The sequence below is a fragment of the Passer domesticus genome, chromosome 10 (assembly GCF_036417665.1).
Source record: "Passer domesticus isolate bPasDom1 chromosome 10, bPasDom1.hap1, whole genome shotgun sequence".
In the NCBI taxonomy this organism is placed as follows: domain Eukaryota; kingdom Metazoa; phylum Chordata; class Aves; order Passeriformes; family Passeridae; genus Passer; species Passer domesticus.
In genome coordinates, this window is record NC_087483.1 from 23,423,911 (window position 1) to 23,445,043 (window position 21,133).

At 36.6% G+C, this 21,133-nt stretch overlaps 1 protein-coding gene across 2 annotated transcripts in view; it reads left to right on the forward strand.

The window, feature by feature from the left end:
* The first annotated feature begins 128 nt into the window (after nucleotides 1-128).
* SLC25A12 (solute carrier family 25 member 12) overlaps nucleotides 129-21,133 on the forward strand; it is a 45,220-nt gene continuing 24,215 nt past the window's right edge. The window contains exons 1-6 of one of the 2 annotated variants that reach the window (XM_064434458.1): nucleotides 129-233; nucleotides 681-734; nucleotides 4,523-4,665; nucleotides 9,373-9,488; nucleotides 18,223-18,362; nucleotides 20,823-20,969. In XM_064434458.1, the coding sequence (XP_064290528.1) occupies nucleotides 222-233; nucleotides 681-734; nucleotides 4,523-4,665; nucleotides 9,373-9,488; nucleotides 18,223-18,362; nucleotides 20,823-20,969 (612 nt within the window). In that variant the 5' untranslated portion in view covers nucleotides 129-221. The other variant, XM_064434459.1, reaches the window with a different exon arrangement.

Below are 21,133 nucleotides of genomic sequence, written 5' to 3' on the forward strand. Positions count from 1 at the left end.
ATCTGTTACGCCGGAAATGAGATTCAGCAGCATTTGAAGAGGCTCCGTTTTGCACTGCGGAGGCGCTTCCAGCAGGCCCCCGGCACGGCCCCTCACGGCCCTGGCGGGGCAGGGCGGGGCAGGGCAGGGCAGGGCGCTCGCCCCTCAGCGCAGCCCCGAGGCGCGGCTGCTGCGGCGGCGCGGCGGGCGGCTGGCTCCTCCTCCTCCTCGGCGGGCGCAGCATGGCGGTCAAGGTGACTCTCCCGCTCCGCCGCTAGTGGCAGGAGGAGCCGGGCGGATCCCGCGCGGGGCCGGGGGCAGGCGGGGGGAAGCGGCCGCCGCTGCTGCGGGATTCCCGCGGGGGAACGGCGCGGCGGGGGCGGCGATGGCGGGGCGGCCCTGGGGGAGCGGCAGCGCAGCCCGCGCTGCCTCCGCCCGCCGAAGTGCCCCGGGGGGCGCGGGCCGGGGTCCCGGGGGCGGCGGTGGTCGGTCTGTGGGGCCGGGGCGCCGCGCCGCTCGCAGACAGCCCGGTGCTGAGCGCTGTCACCGGCGCGGAGCCCCGTGGCGTCCCGCGGCAGCGCGGCGCGGTCGTTGGGCCTGTGGGTCTGACAGCGGAGCCCGTATTGCCGCCTGCGGCGGGCTGTGTCTGCGCTCTGGCAGCAGCCCGGCTAAGCGAAGCACTCATTTGCTTGTGTTTACAGGTGCATTCGACCAAAAGAGCGGATCCTGCTGAACTACGAAATATTTTTTTGCAGGTAAAAAGATCTAATGTTGTTTGAGTGTCAGACTTCTGTGTTTTGCCCTTTCAGCAGTTTGCCATGGCATCAAATTCGTGTGGTGCTGGTGGGACACTTAGAAGTTCACTTTGCAGGCGTAGTGTATTGATGGGGGTGTCAGACATTGAGGAGAAGCTGCTGCTGGAAGAAAGTGTCATAACCATTTCCAAATTAAAATATTAAATAAGTTCCTGAATTATTTTCTAATTTTCTACAAAGCAAATAATTATAACGAAGTACTGTTTGTTTTTTTTTAATACATCTTTACAGAATCAAAAATAATCCCTCTTCCATGACTGTATGCTTTGTCCTTGGGGTTTATGTGTGTTCGTACAAATGGTTGGACCACTGGAAGTGTTTTTAGAACTTAAAGTTGATTTCTCAAGATTTATATATTTTCCTTGCAAGGCCTTAGAATTAGCATATATAAATAATAGTATGAAGGTTTCTCCACTCCCTTAGTTTCAGTAAAGCATGATCAGAAAGGAAAATCCAGTCAATCCTAAAACTTTATTGATAAGGTTTGAATCAGTCATGTGGAATAATAAGAAGAACAAGAACTTTAGGTCTTAAATAGGGCCACCAATTTTCAAAATGGCTAAAATATGTTCTTTCCCTAATGTTGAGTGTTACACAGTATATTCATGAAGCTTTTCTCTATTAAAAAATTAGGAGTATAAAATTAGAGCTAATACTGTAAATAATAAAGTCTGTTATTTAACTGTATGTATCTTCTGGTTCTACTATACCATCTAGCAATTTCTGTATATGATAAGTAGAGAGAGCTTTGTGCCTGAGAGAGAGGAGTTATGTCCCAGCCATAATTTTGGTGGCCTTTTCTTTTGCATACTGGATTACACTATGACATTGCTGGAGTGCAAACACTTGGAATGCTAGCATCAAACTGTAGAAGCGCAACATTTAGTTTCCAGTAAAAGATACTCCAACACAGGTTCATTTTTGGTTGACATGGCATTCAGCTTTTGTAGATAAACATTACACTAGAGTCTGTTAATAAAATTAGCAATATAAAAATATTATATTTTAAAATATATATTAATACAGTATAAAAATGTGATTCTAGAACATCTTTTTCCAACATTTGAATGAAAAAAGTGAAAGGAGGTGTGAAAACACTATTCACTTGTAAATGTGAGGTCTTTATGATTCTTGACATCCAGTCAGTAGTAGTTCTTGTTTCTGGAAATAAGTAATTAAAGTTCTTGATAGTGGTCATACAGACAACAGTGGAGAGGAAGAACATTGAAATTTTCTTCCTGACAGTACATGTTCTCTTGACTTAAAAAGCAGACAGTATGTTTAAAAAAATGGCTTTTTGCACTTCCCCATGTCTGTCTTATTTTCTTCAAAGAAACATGCAAATGAAGGTGTGGATTGTTTGATACTCTGAGGAGTTAAAAATTGAAAATTGAAAAATGAAGCTCTCCTGTCTTTGAGTATCTGAGATTTTGCAGTAAAAAAAAGTGTAGAAAAAAGAGTTTGTATTTCTTCTGTGTTCTGTTGAGTTTGAAATTGTTCTTTTTTTAATGCTTAGAAGTCAAACTTAGTTGCTTAGGCTTTAAAACAAAAGAGAATCATTCTTTTGAAGACTAAGTTGCAGAAAGTCTTATGAAATATTGCAAGTGTTTAGGGGTCAGATATGTTGTACTCCTTGCTGAGAGTGCTGGTCTCTTCTGTGAACTTCAGCTAAAGGTCGTGCATTCCTTCCTAAATTTGGCTTCCCTTGGAAATGGTTAGAAGGGAAGATGTGAGCTCTAGGCCTCGTCACCATCCACCTTAATCATGGAGAGTCTACTTAAATTTCCTTCTGTTCATGTCTTCTAACAGGATACGTGCCCTCTCGCCATGCAGCTTACATTGTATCCTAAAGGATATTTAATATATACATTTCTCTTCAGAATTTCTGAAGTGTGCTGCTTCTTCTAACTGTTTTAAACTGTTAAAAAGATAAAGTTTGATTTGCATTAAAAAGATGTGCTATTTCTCTTAATCTTGTAACTATGAAATGCAGGTATTGGAATTTCATGTCTGTGCACCATCAAATAAGTTACCTCTTAGGTGTTTGCTAACCACAGACGTAACAACCATAAAAGAACAAATTTTCTAACAAATTATCACAGAAGGGTAAAAGAATTGGATGGAAAAACAGTTACCAGATTTCTTAGTGAACCTTCATTATTTTGCTTAGACAAGACACAGTCAGCCTTTGGAAAATATTCTTGGATTTTTTCCTGCCTGTTGAATTCAAGTGCAACCTATTCAAGCAAGGTGGAGAAGGAAACAAAAAGAGATTTCCAAAACATTGGTTCTGAAAGTGTGGTGATACATAGCACCAGCTTGTAAACTAGAGTAGGTTGTATGTTTGTCTTATGTGAGGTTGCTTAAAAAAAAGCGTCATGGAAATTCATCACGTGCTTACCTGAGGCAATCTACAAATGAATACTAAGAGGTTTGTGTTATAAAGTAACAGAGTTCAAGACTGAGAAGAACAAGGGTTTAGTTGATGTGTTATGTTTTATATTCAAATTAGGCTATAATTTAAAATTGCCTATTTTGGGCTAAAAGATTCTTGACTTTAGTCCTATGTTTGCACCATATAACTTATGTATTTACATGCTTAGCTACTTGCTAAAAGATTCTTGACTTAAGTTATATGGTGCAAACATGGGACTAATGTATTTACATGCTTAGCTACTTTGTCAGGCCTTAATTTATTGACTTTCTGCCAAACTTTTCCAAAATGCCATGACCTTCTCATATGGAGCTCAATGTATCTGTCAGTTAATTATTTTTGTCTCAATATTTTTTAAGAAAACTTCTCCCAAGCAGTTTTTATTGTAGAAGGTAATATTATAAATTATTATGTATGATAAACTCAGAGAATTTGGTGTCTGGAGAAAAAAAAGATGGTGTTTAGATTTTGACTGGCTTCAATATGCACTCTTCTGTCTGTCAGCTGACTTCAGTGATTCTTGAAGATATGCTCCATACTCTGCATGTTTGATGGGCCTTCATACATAACATTTTCTTTGGATTTTATGTCTTGCAGCAGGATTGTGCTTCGTAGGGCATTTTTCAGTCACTTGTGTGTATGGCTGAGAAGAGAACCTTTCAGAGTTGATTAAAGGAAGCCACAGTTTGCTTGTGCTGTCATATTGGCAGCAGTGCTCAGTTAGGGGATTCCCGTCCACTGCTTTGTGTTCCTGTTTCAGTGGAAATACTCTGTTGTAATTCTCCATAGATGCAGTGATGTGCTTTACACTGCAGTCGTGCAAACAGCTGTCATCACAGCTGTAGGGTGGAAGAGGAAAAGGTGATGAGGTGATGTGAGGGGCTGATAGTGTGGAAGAGATACACAAGGTGCTGAGGCAAGCATTGTCTGTGTGTGAATTTTTCCTTAAAAACATTACTTTCGGGATAAAAATGAATCTGAATATTTATTTTTCACAAAAAGAGAGAAGAAATAATTTATGTTTTCCAAAATAATTATAGTAAAGATCAGGAACAGTTATTCAGAATAAATCTGCTACTGTAAATTGTAAGAAAATGTATGTGCTGTGTTTTCAGTGTAGCTGCAAATGGAATGCTATACCATGGTTGTAATTTCTGTGAATTTTCACGATTACCTGACAGTTTCTGAAATACATATTTTTCTTTTAATTAGAAGTTAATTGGTTCACCAATAATTAGCATCTAAATGGATTAATTTTTGTTTGTGTGGCTTTGGGTTTTCATTTTTACTCTAGTATGCAAGCGTTGAGAAGGATGGTGAGCATTACATGACCCCAGAGGATTTTGTGCAGAAATACCTAGGACTTCATACGGATCCACATCACAATCCTAAAACAGTGCAGCTGTTGGCTGGAGTGGCAGATCAGACTAAGGATGGGTGAGAATTTTGCTTTCCATTTGAAACTTGCATTGTTAACTAGTGCATTGTTAAATGTGTGAGTGCATGAGTTTGATAAATTCATCTTCTAAAACACATTATTTATTTTATTACACTTTTTAAAGTACTTATTTAAATGAGATTTTTTTAACAAGTACAATGGACTAAATTTGTGAAAACTGAGAAAAAAAATACAGTGTTTAACATGTTTTTTTTTAAGCTGAGATTTATTTTGATTATATTTTGTTAAACTCTACAAAAGCTGAGGAAGTTGAACAGCAGGTAAGTTAAATGTAGTATGGTTGCCTTAGAAAAGTTCTTTTCTGTATGTCCACATCCATCATCAGGTACTGTGTAGAGCCTTCAGTACCTGTAATTAAATACAAAAATATGGAAGAGCTTTCTTATTTCTGTCATGTGCAATTCAAATCCAGCCACTGAGGTCTTTTAAAAAGACTGACTATTAGGAAAGGGAGACACTAGTGACTTTATGAAGGAGGAAGTCGTTTGCCTAATGAAGATCAGGTCACACCACATAAAGCTTTTCCAACTCTGCTTACGGATGCTGCTGCTTGCTTTTAGACAGTTCCCTGAAACCACTTTACAAAATGCCTGCTCTGCTGAGGTAGTGCCCTCTAACTCATTTGCCTTCCAAGGAGCCTTTTCTTTTGCTGTATATAACTAGGCTTCTAGTTCTGGCCTTGGATTGTGGTAGGAGGCCCAGACATTGTTAATGTAACATGAGAAGGTTAAGATGGATCAGAGAAGAGGTCAAGAGTGCAGAAGTGAATGGTTATTTTGTTGAGAAGAAAATGCTGTTAAAATAGTAGACAGTACATTTCTAAATATGTAAATATAACTTTCCTTTACTTCTTTGGTTACTTAAATTTTGTTTTCATGCATTCTACTACAGAACATTTTATTAGTTTGTTTAGTATCTTGAGCAGCTTGCACAGTATCTGTGCAATGGAAATGAAATTGTATGTGCTGTATACTTCTTACCCTAAATGACAAATACAGGATTTCCTGTTTGATTTAATGCTATATTATTTTTCTTTTCCTAAGGCTGCAGCACTTTGATAATATTTTTGATTATACATATATTTGATAAATGTTAGTAACCTGTCTCTGCTTCCAGTACATGGCTTCAGTTTGTTGTTTTATTATGGATTGAAAAGGTAATTTTGTATGTATCTGTTCAAAATAGTTTAATTGATAAAGTAAACCAACATGCTTAGCATATTGTTTCTCTGAAAGCTGCTGGTTATCTTTTGTGGTGTGCAGTTCTTCAGAAAATGTCTTATAAAAGGGTCTTTCTTACAGTAGGAAATCAGTTTGTTTTAATGCTATAACAGACCTTTTAGGTATTGCTTTTTGTTACTTTCCCTGTGAATAAGATTTTTTGTTGTTTTTGTTTATTGCTTTTTAAAAAAAATCTGGGTAATATTTAAAGTGAGATAATCAAGTATTGGTAAGTGTGCTTTACCACCTTCTTTGTGGGAAGAGTGGGATTTTTATTTTGCACTGCTGTATCATTCAAGTGTAAAATGTTCATCTGTTTGAATACTTGTCTGAAACTTTTTTCTAAATGTTTTACTCAATATTCAATCTATATTTCATGTGAAGAATTTGTTACAGCCCCATTGTCAACATCAGGTTTTTTTTACATTCACATTCTTTCATTTGTAATGAGCTGTAATCCAAGCAAAATCCAGACTCTAATAGCACAAATAACTATTGTAGCCTTAAACTGAATTCTGGAATGCATTGCATCTTTCTAAAAATTTACTTTACAAAGTCCAAGGACATAGCTGTAGTCCTGTACTTTTACATTAAATGACAGCCCAATGTCGTGCAGCAAGTCATTGAGAAGCTTTGGGTTCTGTTACAAAATTTCATTCCTAGATCTGCTATCATATTCTCTTAGTCTTGCTTGCCCTTGAAATAAATACTCAAAAGTGTTGATGGTTGCTTCCATTATTAACATTTTTTTATTTCTTTTAGGTTTAAGTTTGGCACTTTACAGAAACAGCACATTTTGGACCTGGCTCTCTATAGGCATGCATTTAAAAAAAGTTGTTTTCCTTTTTTTGTCATGGTAACTTGATCCTTACTTAACTGTTCCAGAGCACTATTGCTTTCTCCCATTACTGCTGTACAAGACTGGTTTGCTTTAGTGGAACTCATTAAGGTAGTTCTTAAAACAGCTGACTGTTCATTTCAAAAATGTTTTTTCCTCATTGTTACAAGTGTTCCTAGAAATTTATATGATGTCCTTTAAATTAGAATTTGCTTTAAATTGCTTGTTATCTACTTACTACGACAGGATTTCACTGATGCTGAAAGCACTCCTGTGTCTCCAGACTGCAGGCATTGGTTCTAGGATAGCATAAATACCCTCTCTGAAGAATATACTTATATATATATGTGCCAAAACCAGCTAAAATATTTTGATTCCCCTTCAAACCTACAAAATTTCACAGTAGTAATTAAAAATTCTTCATTTTAACTACTTGTTTCTGGGTACTGTTTTTATCAGTATATCATTCTTAGAACTGGAAATGTGTTCTTAAGTGAAGTCCCCAAGAAAGAGTTGATATTTCACCTAATGGAGAGTCACAGCAGAGCTATATATAATGTCTAAAAAGCTGTGTTGTGTCAGGAAAAATTAGGAAAGACTTGCAGTAGGAAAACAGGGAAGGAAAAGAATTGCAAACACATAGGTTACTTTGTGTGCTTTTGAAGGGTAGCAGTACAGAAGAAATCAGAGGAAAAGAATTTTTTTTAAATGTTGCAGATAAAATGAAAGGTGAGTGATTTGATATTGCTATGGACTCTAATGCAGTGGGTTCACTGGATAATACCTGAGTAGTGATTGGGTGGGGAGCTTCATCATTCTGTTTAATCCAGCTCCTGTTATCTCTGCCCTGGTGGCTGATGGAGGATCACAGAGGCTGCCCCTGCTCTTAGGCACTGCAAGTTGAATATGTGGGGAGGAAATTGGAGGTGCCTGTCTCCTTTTGCTGTAGGCACTGTTATAGTGAGACTGCTGAAGATGTCTTCTTTAAAGTTCAGGCTTCTATGAGTGCATTCTGCAGAGATCAGCACTTGATTTTGTCAGTTATAGAGCTACCTGGTTAGGAGTTAATTTGTGTGTCAGCTTTATGCACGTATGTGAGCTATATTTTGAAATGATAATATTTACAATTATTTTAAAGGAACATTTGTTTCTTTGATACTAACCCGTTATTTATCAAGATCATCCTTTGGATGAAATTGACTTTGCATGTGAAGAGCCATTCTCATATCTCTGATTTTTCTGGCTAAAATGTGGTAAATATGATAATTTTTTATTTTCAGTATCTTAATTATTTTCAAAGTCACTAGGTTTCTTCCTGTCTTTCTTGTGCAGTGTATGTATACAAGAATGTTAACATATTTAACCTTTTTAAAGTATCTCAATTCTGCTTCATGTGTACTTAGACAGAGAATGTGTACTTAGACTAGATATAGTAATGAATAATGTGAATCTTGTGATTTTTCTTCTTTTTTTTTTTCCTGTGGGGAATGGTCTTTCTACTTGTCTCTTTAGCTGTAAGCAGTAATGCTTGAAGTAATCACTATGAGCTAATGATCTCATATGATGAGTACTAAGTTGAGATCAATTATATTCATTTTCTAGGAAAATTTCTAGGGAAAGTGATATTCTGTGCTTTGACAGCATTTACAGATATATAGTAAATTTTTTGTTAAATATAAAAGATGTAATTGAAATTCTTACTTCCATTGATTACTTAACACTAAAATACATATCCTGCCATTTATCCCATTATTTTCTTGTGCCAACATTATCCTTTATCTACACACTTAGCTTCAGGTTTACCTTTCTGCAGCAGTTCATACACACAGCATTAGGATGCCTTCTGAAGAGGTTTTTTTGTGTTAGTCAGAATAAGCAGAATTCCTCTAGAAAAGTTACTTACTATCATCCTAATAAGGTATCTGTGTGTGCACTCAGGTCTGAGCTTACCTGTGGTTGGATTTACCTGTGCAGCCCAAGGTGTGCACAGTGGCTGTCTTGCATACACACCTCAGAATCTTGGGATCTGCCGTTACACTCACATCCTTCCCTGCCTGGTCATGTCTGTCCTTGAGGCCAGATGTTTTGTGTTTGGCCCTGAGTTCATGACTTGGTGGTTCATGTTATTTTTGGAGTGTAGTATTCTTCCCGTATGGATAGTAAAGTGTAACTTTTTCTGAACCTGTTTGTGTTTTATGAATGTTATGTTTTGTTTTAAGAAAATGTATGTTTTATGTTGTATTCCTGTGCTTGCATTACAGTACCTTTCTTAGTGGAAATACATATGTAATAATAGAATGACAGGCCTGTAAATGTCATGTGGTTACGATTTTTGTGGTGTTTTTATGTCTTAATTTTCAGGTGCTGGTTACATTTATAATTAAAAAGTAATAACTTGTAGGTGTTCAGTGAGAATTCACTTGCTTCATAGAGGAAGAAACTAAGTTGCATAAATGTTAACTACTTACATGTGACATACTTTTCAGCCTCTAGAGTGTTAATTATCTTAAGTTAGAATTTTATTTAATACTTGGATCACATTGTTTTCTAGAGTATCAAATGTAAATTATCATTGCTATTGTGAACAATTAAAAAAATCTTTATAACTTTTCTGTTTTCCTTTCTAGGTTAATTTCCTTCCAAGAATTTTTGGCATTTGAATCTGTTTTGTGTACTCCAGATGCAATATTCATTGTTGCTTTTCAGTTATTTGACAGGAATGGCAATGGAGAAGTAACATTTGGTAAGAATACCTAAAAGAAAAACAGTTTAAAGAAACTGATTATAATAGTGTCTGTTATAATAGTGGTTCATGACCACAGGTGCATAGAAAGGCATTTTGTGCAGTACTGTACTGTTTTTCTAAGACTCTGCATGAGTAGAACTTTTTTTTCCTCTCTCAATTCAAGCTTAAGAAGTACACTGAGAGAAAATATGTTTTTCTCTGTCTTCTGGAATCAAGGTTTTTTGTTTTGCTCAAGTAGTAGATAAATGCAGTGATGTTCAGTGTCATCCTAAGTAAAATTCTGTATCCTGGACTTCAAACTCTTTCAGCCATGAGGGAGTTTTAAGATATGTTCTGGACCTTCACATGTTTTTGAGTAATTGTCATTTCATACAGTAAGAGCTCAATATAGAAATTAAGGTGATCTAATAATTTGATTTCTTGTTCCTTTTTTGAGGAGCAAATCTCACTTTAATGTTATGGGTGTAACTTACAACTAGATTATATATTTACAAAATTAGGAAGAAAATCTGGCTTTTGGTTTTGTTACCTAATCACATAAGTTAGTAATTAGACCAAAGTCTTGAGGCTAACTATACTGCTTTGTGATATTGCTAAATAGCTGTTACTAACATTGCAGTTTAAGGAGGACTAGGCTTTATTTTTAAAACTTCATGTTTATGAAAATTAGATAAATCAATGGTAAGAATTTTAATAAAATGGAATGAGAATTAAATGTTATTTCTATCCAAAAGAATAAAGCACTCAATAAAGAAAATACAAACTATGCTTGGATTTGTAACCACTTGCTGTTTGTACTATTTCATTATTATGAAAATTGCTATAACTTGTTGGGGAAAAAAGGCAAAGGTTATTTTATGGAAACAAATTGTTTGACTTATGGTTCCTGTTAAATTACATTGTTAACTGAAGAGTCAGATACTAAGCAGTTCGGATGCACAACATCTTGAAAAGAAAATGTTTTAGAATTTAAATAAAGGTGAGGTCTGTAAATGCAGTCATTAGGAATTGGACAAACTACTACAATCAGTGTGACCGTGTTAATGATGGTTTATTTGATCATCTTGCAAAATGGGGGTTTGAACTTGGTAACTCTCATGAGCACACTTGAAATATCTGATTCCATAATTGAGCAATAAGCCATTTCAGATTGTATACAAATTCCTCAGTTAGACTGAGAATTATTATTTTTATATAATTAAAGTCTAAAAGAAAAAGCAAGAGAAATTGCAAAACAGAAAATTGGTGGGTTTTTCTGTATCTTCCTTGCTTATCTTTTTGTAAGGCTGATAAATCTTGAAAAGGAAATTCTTGAGGGAATTTTAAATTTACTATTGGTTTCTTTGGTGTTTTTTACAAAATTAATTATATTGCAATTATTACTATATTTAACATTATGTTACTAAGGTGACATGGTACATATTTTTTGTCCTGCGGTTCCCACATTTACTGCTGCTTTTTTGTCTTAGTTTGTTTTTAACATGGGTTACTTACTTTTACTTCATACGTGTAGTGTACACATTAATACAACTGTGAAAAATGTCACTAGTGATCTGTGACATCTTCAGAATATGGTAACCCTGCAGTCAATTTCCAAGTCAGTCTTATGGCTGTTTTCTAAATGAGACTTGCACCCATTCATTTTCATACCACATAAACAGAAAGGCACAGAGTTTAGTTTCATAAAAACAGGACACTATAGAAACATAAGTTTTAAAGTTGAAGGTTTTAGTAAATTATTGGAAATATACTGAAGTGGAGTAAGTTCAGCCAATTGGTGTGAGACTCACTATCAGACAAGCCAGGTCTTTAATAGACTGTGTGATGTACCAGTCTGCAGGTATACCGTGTTGGTTATGACAGCAAACACAAGATTTTCTAGCTCACATGAAATGCTCTGTGGATGTGATTGCATTGGTGCCAAAGCTATCTCAAACCACCGAGTCTTGCCAGAAGCAACATGGATTTACTGAGGTTTTCTGCACTGTGCATCCAAAGCAAGGGACAGAATCAACTTGGGTCTGTTAGACCAGTTACTAGAACCATCACTGGCCTTGTGTGAGATAACATGTTCTCAGAAAATACTCTTGTCTACTCAAATTTTCAGTGATCTGGGGGAAGTTAAGTGTGCTTGTTGAATTTTAGAGCTGTCTGTTTTTGGAAGCAAGCTGCTCTAGTTGGATTTGTTTCTGTTTAGGATTTACTTACTGACATGATTTTGAACCATTCTCAAGCACTTCAGCATTTTACAGTCCTCTTGAGCCTCAGTCTGCTACTTGTCTCTTAAAATACTTAGCTTCCAGCTCTCCAGTGATGAAACTATTAATTGTGTCACAGAAGAACTTAGAAGAAGACTTTAGAAGCTATTTTGTAGAAACACTTGTATGCTAAGTTAATCAGTGTCTTTGTCTGCCATGTCATATGTTGAAACATGAAGCCTTCTATCACTTTAATGTCATCTACTATATTCTTACTGCTTTGGGACGCTTTTCCAGGAGCTTTGGACATCCGGAAATCCTGTATGAATGACTGCCATAAATGTGTAGTTGGTATTCTGTAACATTTGTAAACTAGGTCCATTGCAAGAACATGAAACTGGACCTACTTTACCCGAGCAAACTGCACAGCATGCTCAGTACTCTCTACATGTTTCAGCTGCACTGGACTTGCTGTCAGCTCGGTGAATAAAAAGCAGTAAAATGACTGTTTTAGTAACCCATTGATACAAGTGACAGTGTAGTTTAAACAAGTTTTTAATCATGGAGAAATAGAGAAAAAGCATGTATTTCTAACCAAGTGCTCCTACATCTTCATGAATGCTTCCTAGGTGAATATTTTATGCAAAATGTGTTGCTGCTGAGCCCTTACAATACCGCATTATCCATAAAATAATTAAATGCTAACAGCTAAAGCTGATGAAGACAAGCGATTTTTTTTTCAGGTTGCTGTCTGTAGCCATAGAAGACTGACAAGTGCTTTGCTCCTTTGATTATGGGATGTATTGACTGTGCTACTTAACATGAGTGAAATATTCAAAAACACTCCATAAAATTAATACTGTTGTACTAAGGAGTATTATTTTTGTTTCTATTCTGTGCAGATCTTCTGACCTGAATTCAGGTTAAAGCAAACCTGAATATTAAATCTGCTCAAGCTATTTTTTTTCCTGATGTTGAAGCAGATAATCTTTACTGTGTTTAAAAGGTAAAGTCTGTGATTATCTGCGAAACTTCTCTGAAAAAATAGGTTGTCTAACTGAAAGTAAAAGGATTCTTTGTAATTTATCTCTCTGGCACACCATACAATGATCTGGACTGCATCACTTTTAATTGGAATATACAATTTCAAGGCATTTTCCAGCTGTTCTTCCTTGTAGAGTCACCACAAAGAAAGCCATTCTGTGATAAACTGGAGAGTTTCAGAGATGCTTTTTCAGTTAAATACACATGCTGGTATGGATAGAAGGATAGAGCTAAAATGTGTTTGTGATTCTTCTGTATTCAGAATTATTTTGGAGATAATTGGAAAATATTTATGGAACTGAATTTAAGGCTTATAAAAACATCCTGCACTCAAAATCTAATTACAAAGTTTTGCCAAGTATAACAGCTTCTTCTTCAAAGGCATTGTGGGGAGGAAGGCAATGCAATGCCTCATAATGCAGCTGTGTGAAAATAGTACAGTATTGATGAACTGAAATAATAAACATCAATGTAATAGTTGCAGAATTTGAGTGTACAGGGATACTGAAGTTTTGCCCAGTCTGTTACTTTGACAAGTTTTAATCTGAGAAAGTTCAGATTTCCCTTAATCAGGACATAGAGTTTGAGAACACTGGAAGAAGATGAGCAAGAGAAAGGAGTTGAATACATGTTTGTGCTTTGCTTATGAGTATTATTTCTCAGGCACCAGGGATCACTTCCAGTACTCACTACTTCACCATTTCTAAAAGGGCAGCTGGGTTGAAAATGCTAGGATTTGGATTGAGACTTAAAAGTTCTGCTTTCAAAAATATTACTGGCAACCATAAAGACTGGAAATATATTTTAAAATAAAGAGAAAAATACTCATGATCACATGACTACAGACATGAGAATATGAGGGAAAAATCCATGTTTTCATCAAGTGCTATAAGCCAGAGCTGCTATTTTTTTTTGGCCTGTTCTACTTTAGTTGCCTGTTTTCAAAGTATCTTTTGCTTAACAAATGCAGATAACATTGGAAATATCACTGTTAGGACTTTCTTTTTTCCTTTTGTTTCGTGTTGTATATTTTTTTCAGGCTTAAACTACAGTTTTGAATGCTTGTGAGCAATGCAGAATGGGAACCCCTCTTACTACTACTACTACTAATTTTTTTCAAAACCATGGTTAACTAGAGGGAACAGAAAAAGAGAACTTCATTTTAAGATTATATGTATTGACAACTTTTTATTATGGCTGTCATTCATCTTTCAGTAGAATCAGTAATCCTTTTAAAATAAGAATAGAAATAAAATGAAACTGTTTCTAGTTAAACTTCCTCACATTAAAGTAATTATTGTATTACATTTGAATTGCTTTAATAAGCTTCTCCTGCATCAGGTGCTGCAAAAATGTCTTTCTGCCCTGAACTGTGGTTCCTTATTTTATCCTTCCAAGTGAAAATATGCTGTTAGCAGAAATAGTGAACAACAGCAACATATAAATATTAAAAATTTTTATGTACATTAGGCATGAAATATGCACAAATTAGACAGTAGATTACTGAGTAGATAGATCTAAAAAAACACAAAACAACCCTGTTAAACAACAAATCTTTACCATACTTATGCTGCTGCTTAAAACTTAACACTGTTTTTTTTTTTTTTTTGTCCCTAAGAGGTGTGATTGCTTTTTATCACTGGTGTGAGGGGATGGCAAACTCTGTTAACAGGTTGATGGCACTAGAATTGTATGAGCTTTCCACTCTGCTTCTTAGGGAGCTGATAAGTCAAAATAAATAATAGGTACTGCTGCAAGGTTTACTTGGAGTATGGAGCTCATCCCCACAACAGGCCACCAACGAGACCGCATAGTGTTTATAATTTAAAGTATTCTTCCTCCTTATATGAAATTGATTATTGCCTAGGATCTTTGGGGTTTTGTATCGTTTTTCTGAGCCTGATAGGTAACAGTGTTTGATGGAAGTTGAGCCAGTCATGTGTGTGCTGCCTGCAGATAGCTGCTCCAAGCATCTATAATTTGTTTAAAATGATTGGGTGGGGAAATTCTGAAGCAATCTTGTGAGAATGTGTGTCGCCTTGGAGGTAATGTACTAGTACACTAGAGTAGTAGGTTTATTGTTCCTGGGGCTGATGGTAAGTTGAGTATGTCATCAGGCTGCTGACTTGTATGCCTATATGAGAGGAAAATGCATTACAGTAAGCCTGGAAAGAAAGTTATCAGCTCAGTAGGAAAGAATTCCACTACAGAAAGGTGAGCAAAGAGTAGAAGACATTAGTAAATGAGCAACATGTATTGACAGGGACAATGAATGCGTTCTGTAAAATGTCCTGCTAAAATGAAAGGCTTGAAAAATAATTTGCTGTTTGCCCCCTGCAGAATAGCTCCGTTGGAAATTTGAAACACTTGTAGTTTATCTTAATTTAGAAGCATTACTAGGTTTTGACTGAGGAAGATGAAAAAAAAACCAAACAGCAAAGCCAGCATCTGTACATTAATGTTGCCTGTTTCCTTTGTTGTCAGTGCTTTGCTTCTGCTGTGGAAAAAAAAAATCAAAGATTGGGCATTTGTTGATAATTCAGAGTGGTGAAAGTGTAGGTGATGATCACATTGTGTATGATTTCTGCAATGTGATTGGCTGTTTGCTGCTTCTCACCACACAGGTTGTTAGCTGTGGTGATGGCTATTTCCATTAATGTAAAAGAAGGGTCTAGAGAATTGGATTATAAAGGTATTGTTGATAAGCTGTGAAGAAAGCACCCCTGCTCTTGGGTAGACATAGTAAGTTTTAGCACCTAACAGGAGGTGTTTGAGAATCTCAGGTGGCTTTGGCAAATGGTATTTAATGTTTGCATGGGTTTAACTGGGTCAGTTACTTTGCTGTGGGGGTGGTGAGGCAGTGGCATAGGTCTCCCAGAGAAACTGTGGATGCCCCATTGCTAGAAGTGCTCAAGGTTGGACGGAGTTCTGAGCAACCTGCTCTAGTGGAAGGTGTCCCTGCCTCTGTCAGGGGGGTTGCAATGAGATCTTTAAGGTTCATTCCATCTTAAACCATTCTGTGGCTCAGTGTTTTTTTCAGAACAAGTGCCCAGTTTTGCCTCTGTACCCCAAGTGTCATAAACCAAGCCAATGTGGAAGTAATTAGGCATTATATACTAGAGCATATATTCAAACCCAGACTACTGTAATACAAGCAGAATATACTGTTTATTAAAGCTAGTTAGCCATTTCTGGAATTCATCAAGTATGAATACACTCGAGTATTGAATGTAAATTTATTAGTTAATTTAATATTATTTTTATATGCTGATATGCTGATGAGTCTTGAGATATTTTGATGAGTAGTTATAAATGTTTCTATGAAGAAGAAAATTGAGTGTAGGGAATTGATTCTTGTTTTTTAAAGTAGTATACAGTTAAATGCTTGAGGGTTATGAGCACACCAGGGGCTTAAGTCTCAGTAAAAACAAGTGAAAAATCTGTGTCAGTGAACATGGATGAATAAGAAAATAAATTTTTTAAAGAAAAATATGAGGCTTTTTTACTTTTCTCTAAGATTAAGATAAGCAATTATGAGAAACAAGTGAAAATATGATTGAAGTTTTCTGGCTGTTTCAGCACATTCTTTTCTGAGTTTTCACTGGGGCAGCTCAGTGTGTGTTAGCAGTCAGGTTTACATGCACCTGAGCAGTAGCCAGTTGGCACCTGTTTGTGCATTAGTAGCTGAGCCAATAGAGCCAATGAAGCCTGCCTGTCTTCTGCTCTGTTCACGGTTCATTGCCATTTTTCAGGCTCCATAATGAGCTGCACTGACCTGTTTGTGTTTGTAGGGCATGGAGACTCTAGCTTGGCCAGAAGCTGCAGTGAATTAGTGGTAAGTGGGGAGTTTAAATGTGCATACCTTGATTCCGTGATCTGCACCTATGATGAATAAATCTGCTGCAAACAGAACTTTCAGAGGGAGTATGACAAAATAAAATAATTTAGCACTATGTATTTAGTGCTTGCTTTCTTTTTTTCTTAACCCTCACCTTGCATATTGATACTGGTGAGTAGGTATGAGTAGACAGTTAGAAATGTTCAGAATAGTTTTTTCAGTTTCTTGTTGACCCTGACAAGTCCTGTAGCCTACCTCGCAGGGGAAGCTGGTTTAAACCGGTTTTTAGGGTTTTGACTCTTGTGTTTGACCTTTATGTAAGGGTTAATCACTAGCCATAATCTGCCCTGAGAATATGTAATCTCAGTCTAACTGTGATGAAGGAGGTGATCTAGCTGAGGAATCTGACTTCATACCTCTTTTGAGACTTACATTCTGGACATTTCCTTTCCTTTTCTCACTGAAAAGGTAGAGATGTGTAGTGATTTCCTAGATTTGCTCTAGAACTAATAGACTACAGAATTGAAACTATGAATGAATCAAGTAGTCCTTTAGTATAGAGGAAGCAATACATTTACTTCCATGTAAATATGTCTTGATAGAGTTACCAAATTATAATTAAGGTTCTTACTGCATTTTGTCTCATAGAACTGTTTAAACGTATAAAAGGTGTGTTCTCAGCTGGAATATTTTGTACTTTGTTTTAAATTTTAATTGTGCCACGTTTTATTTTGCTGTTAACAGATTCTGGGCTGATAAACAATTTCAGGTACTGTGAGGGAAATTTTGAAAAGTGTTCATGTGTTATGGGTAGATGTCCTGTTACACAGTTCATGTGTTTGATAATCTGCACAAAAAGCAGGCTTGTTTTGCAGCATGGCAATGCTGTGTATGAATAATGCATGCTGTTTTTCAGATGAGGTTTTTGCCTGAATTCAGATAATATGTTTAGCATTGAGATTTCAGTACATGTACAGTATACATGTGGAGAATTCCATCTGAAATGGCAGGTTTTTTCTTTACTTCATTTAAAGGAGGACATCTCTATCTTCACTTATCTTAAAACATTTTAATAACTGAGACTACCAATTATGTTTTATAGGATTTGATTTTTGTGCTAAGGCCTTATCAAAAGCATCTAATAACGTGCTTTCTGCTGAGTTAATGATATGTTTTAGATGTCATTTCTTATACCTATCTTCAATAGCCATATTCAGACAGTGTGATTGTAATAATCAAGTTTCAATCAAACCATACTTAGTATGACAAATATTGCCTGAGATTGTAGTGCAGGTATTTGTGCTCTTGATAAAGGGCTTAATTTGACTCCTGGCAGAGACAGAGAACCACTATTGATTTTTATATCAGAATGCAAAATAGCTTTTATTTGTCATGTATGAGGGAAATTGCTTCTTAATTAAAACTAAATAAAACACTCACTCCATGGTTTTATGCAATAATACAAAAAGTATCATTTGTGTCTCAAATGTGTTCTTTTACAGGTCTGTAAAGGTTTGGTTAGCAATTATTTTTAACAAGCTAAAACACTTCTTAAACAGCTGCTGAAATCATAATTTTTTTGTATTCCTCCTGGAATGTTTGTAGATTTACTGTACACCAAGGCTCACCTGTTGTTTTTGCCTCCCCAAAGCAAATGTCAAAGAGATATTTGAACAAACTCTTATTCATCTTCAAATCCCGTTCAACTGGGACTGTGAGTTTATTCGACTGCATTTTGGACATAACAGGAAGAAGCATCTTAACTATTCAGAGTTCACTCAGTTTCTGCAGGTCAGTTATTAACCTTGTTCTAAATCTGGAACTGAAATTCATTTAACATTTAATAATATGCTAATACCGTTATAAATTTTGAGCTTATTCTGGTAGTGATAATCCTTATCTGATACTAATCCTGACAGCTAATGATGAACAGTTATTTCTCCATACTGGTTGTGTAAGCAGTGTGTACTCATTGTGCTGTAATTTGAATACCATCCTTTAAAAGAATGGGACAAAACATACTGTTTATGTAGTTAACTGTTTTAGTGATTGTTGTTAAACTGGGTTGAGGGTCTGCTTTTTCTGTCATAGGAACTCAATCGCAAAACTAAATTCTTCCAGGGAAAGCTAGCATTCTGAATATGGCCAGTTATTATTGACCACCAAATCTCCCCTTTAGAGCTTTTAGGTTCTGTACCAGTTCTTTATTTTTATAAATATTCTAATACTTATCACTTTTTTTCTCTCACGGGCATGCATGCTACCTCACATACACTGGGAGTTTGGTCTTAAATGCAGCCAGCTTGCAGGAGGTAAAATCTGATTTCCTGTGATGTTGCTGAATTACCCTTTAGGGATTGGGCTTTAAAGAATTTCACTTGTTGAACTGCACTTTGTGCTAAGCCAAAAAGTTACAGTTAAAACCTGTTATGAATTGAACATTATACTAGTAGGAGGGAAAGGAAAATGTCATCTCTAAAAGATGGAAAAAGAGCAAATTCGGAGAAATTTACATTGTAATTCATGGAAAGGAAGTTCACAGTGTTGTTGATAATTGCACTGAATTCCATAAATTAACATACAATGACCACCTTGTGATATAACTTAAAATTGCCTGTCTAGGAGATGGGAAGAAAAATAGATTATGCACTCCTAGAGCTGCCTTTGATGCAAGAAAAGTTTTGTATGTATTGTCTTAAAAGTAAGGAGTGATAGATGTGCTTTGACGTAATCTGTAATTATTGCCAAAGATAAAAATATCTCACAGGATATTTTGGCTTGTAAGGGACGTTTAAAGGTCATCTAGTCCAATCCCCCTGCAATCCGCAGGGGTGTCTCCAACCAGATCAGGTTGCTCAGAGCTCTGTTCAACCTGACCTTGAGTGTTTCTAGGGATGAAACATCTACCACCTCCCTGGGCAACCTGTACCAGTGTTTTACCACCCTTGTATAGTTTAGAATCATTCCCCTTGTCCTGTCACAGCAGGCCCTACTAAAAAGTCTGTCACCATCTTTCTGATAAGTCCCCCATGAGTATTGAAAGGCTGCAGAAAGGTCCCTCAGGAGCCTTCTGTTTTCTTTTCCTCTCCAGGCCAAACAGCCCCAGCTCTGAGCCTTTTCTCATAGTGGAGGTGCTCCAGTCCTCTCTCATTTTTATGGCCCTCCTCTGCACTTGCTTCCAATAGCAGAATGATAAATGTCTGTTCTAGTTAAATGTTTGGTTTTCCAAGATACTGTCATGTAAGATAAAGTAGCCTCTTACTGTCATGGTATGATTAAAATCCTTAGTAGGGAAGGCTAGTATGGATTGCAGTAATTTCAGTATGTACACAATTTGGATATTTTTATCCCTTTTTATATAAGATTGTTTTTCTCTTTTGGTCTAACACCATCTTCTGGGGTTTGGGGCTTGAATCAGAGCACGTTTGTTGTACCCTGATCTAGAAAACGTTGTTCATGAGGTTATGAGAGTTGAGAAATTACTGCAAAGGTGATATAAGCTAGATGGTTTGCCCTCTTCTTACTGTCTGTCAGAACGTGCTTATTTTTTAGCAGCTTCTAGAGGTCTGAATGACAGCTGAATGGGCTTTATTGTTTGCTTGAATAGAAGGAAACAACTTTTTCTGGACATAGAATTTACAACTATCATTATTATCTTGAGGTTAGGTTACCACAGTGATCTTTGTATGAAGGTTTTTACAGTTTGTATGGGAGTTTTAAATTGTCTGAAATGAGTGACCATTTGTGACATTATGGGAAATAGCTGTTTGGGGCAATCTAAATCCATATTATATAATTTTCACTGTCCTCCTGTTTATTTTCAAGTACTTTCCAGTGAGTTAGTATATAATAGCCCAGTCATATTTCATCTTGGATATGTAAGAGATCATCTCATTTTGTGCCTTCAAGATCAGTATCAGAAGTTTTTTTAGCACTTAAATATTTAATTAAGGAATAGATAGCAGGCAGCACATGGGTATGTGAAGTTCATTTCTTACATCATGTAGTGAAAGTGCATATTTCCTTACAGTTGAATTGAGGCTTTTCTTTGACAGAGGAATGAATCTGTGGGTAAAATCAGTATGCAGACTTCTTATTTCAGTTGAGCTGGCCATGAAGTTTAAACTGTAGTTATGCTATGTCTGTATGCACAGACCTGTTGGAGCGTAAGAATATGAAATCAGTGAAAGTTTTGTGAAAGTGGGTTACAGAATCTGCTTCTAATCTGCTATCTCTGAATATTCATTCTAGGAGCTGCAGTCAGAACATGCAAGACAAGCCTTTGCATTGAAGGACAAAAACAAAAGTGGTCTGATAACTGGGCTGGACTTCAATGAGATCATGGTTACCATTCGCTCCCATATGCTAACTCCATTTGTGGAAGAAAATTTAGTTTCAGTAAGTGTTAAACAAAAAGTGCCTTGAATTCAGTGTTTAATAGCTGTGATGTTTAAAGATGAATGGCTTCTCTCCCACTTTGTCTTCTACCTGTTTATCACTCATTGCCTCTGTGCTAGAGATTGTCAGCTTCATAATAGAGTGGGCAGGGTGAAACATGGCAG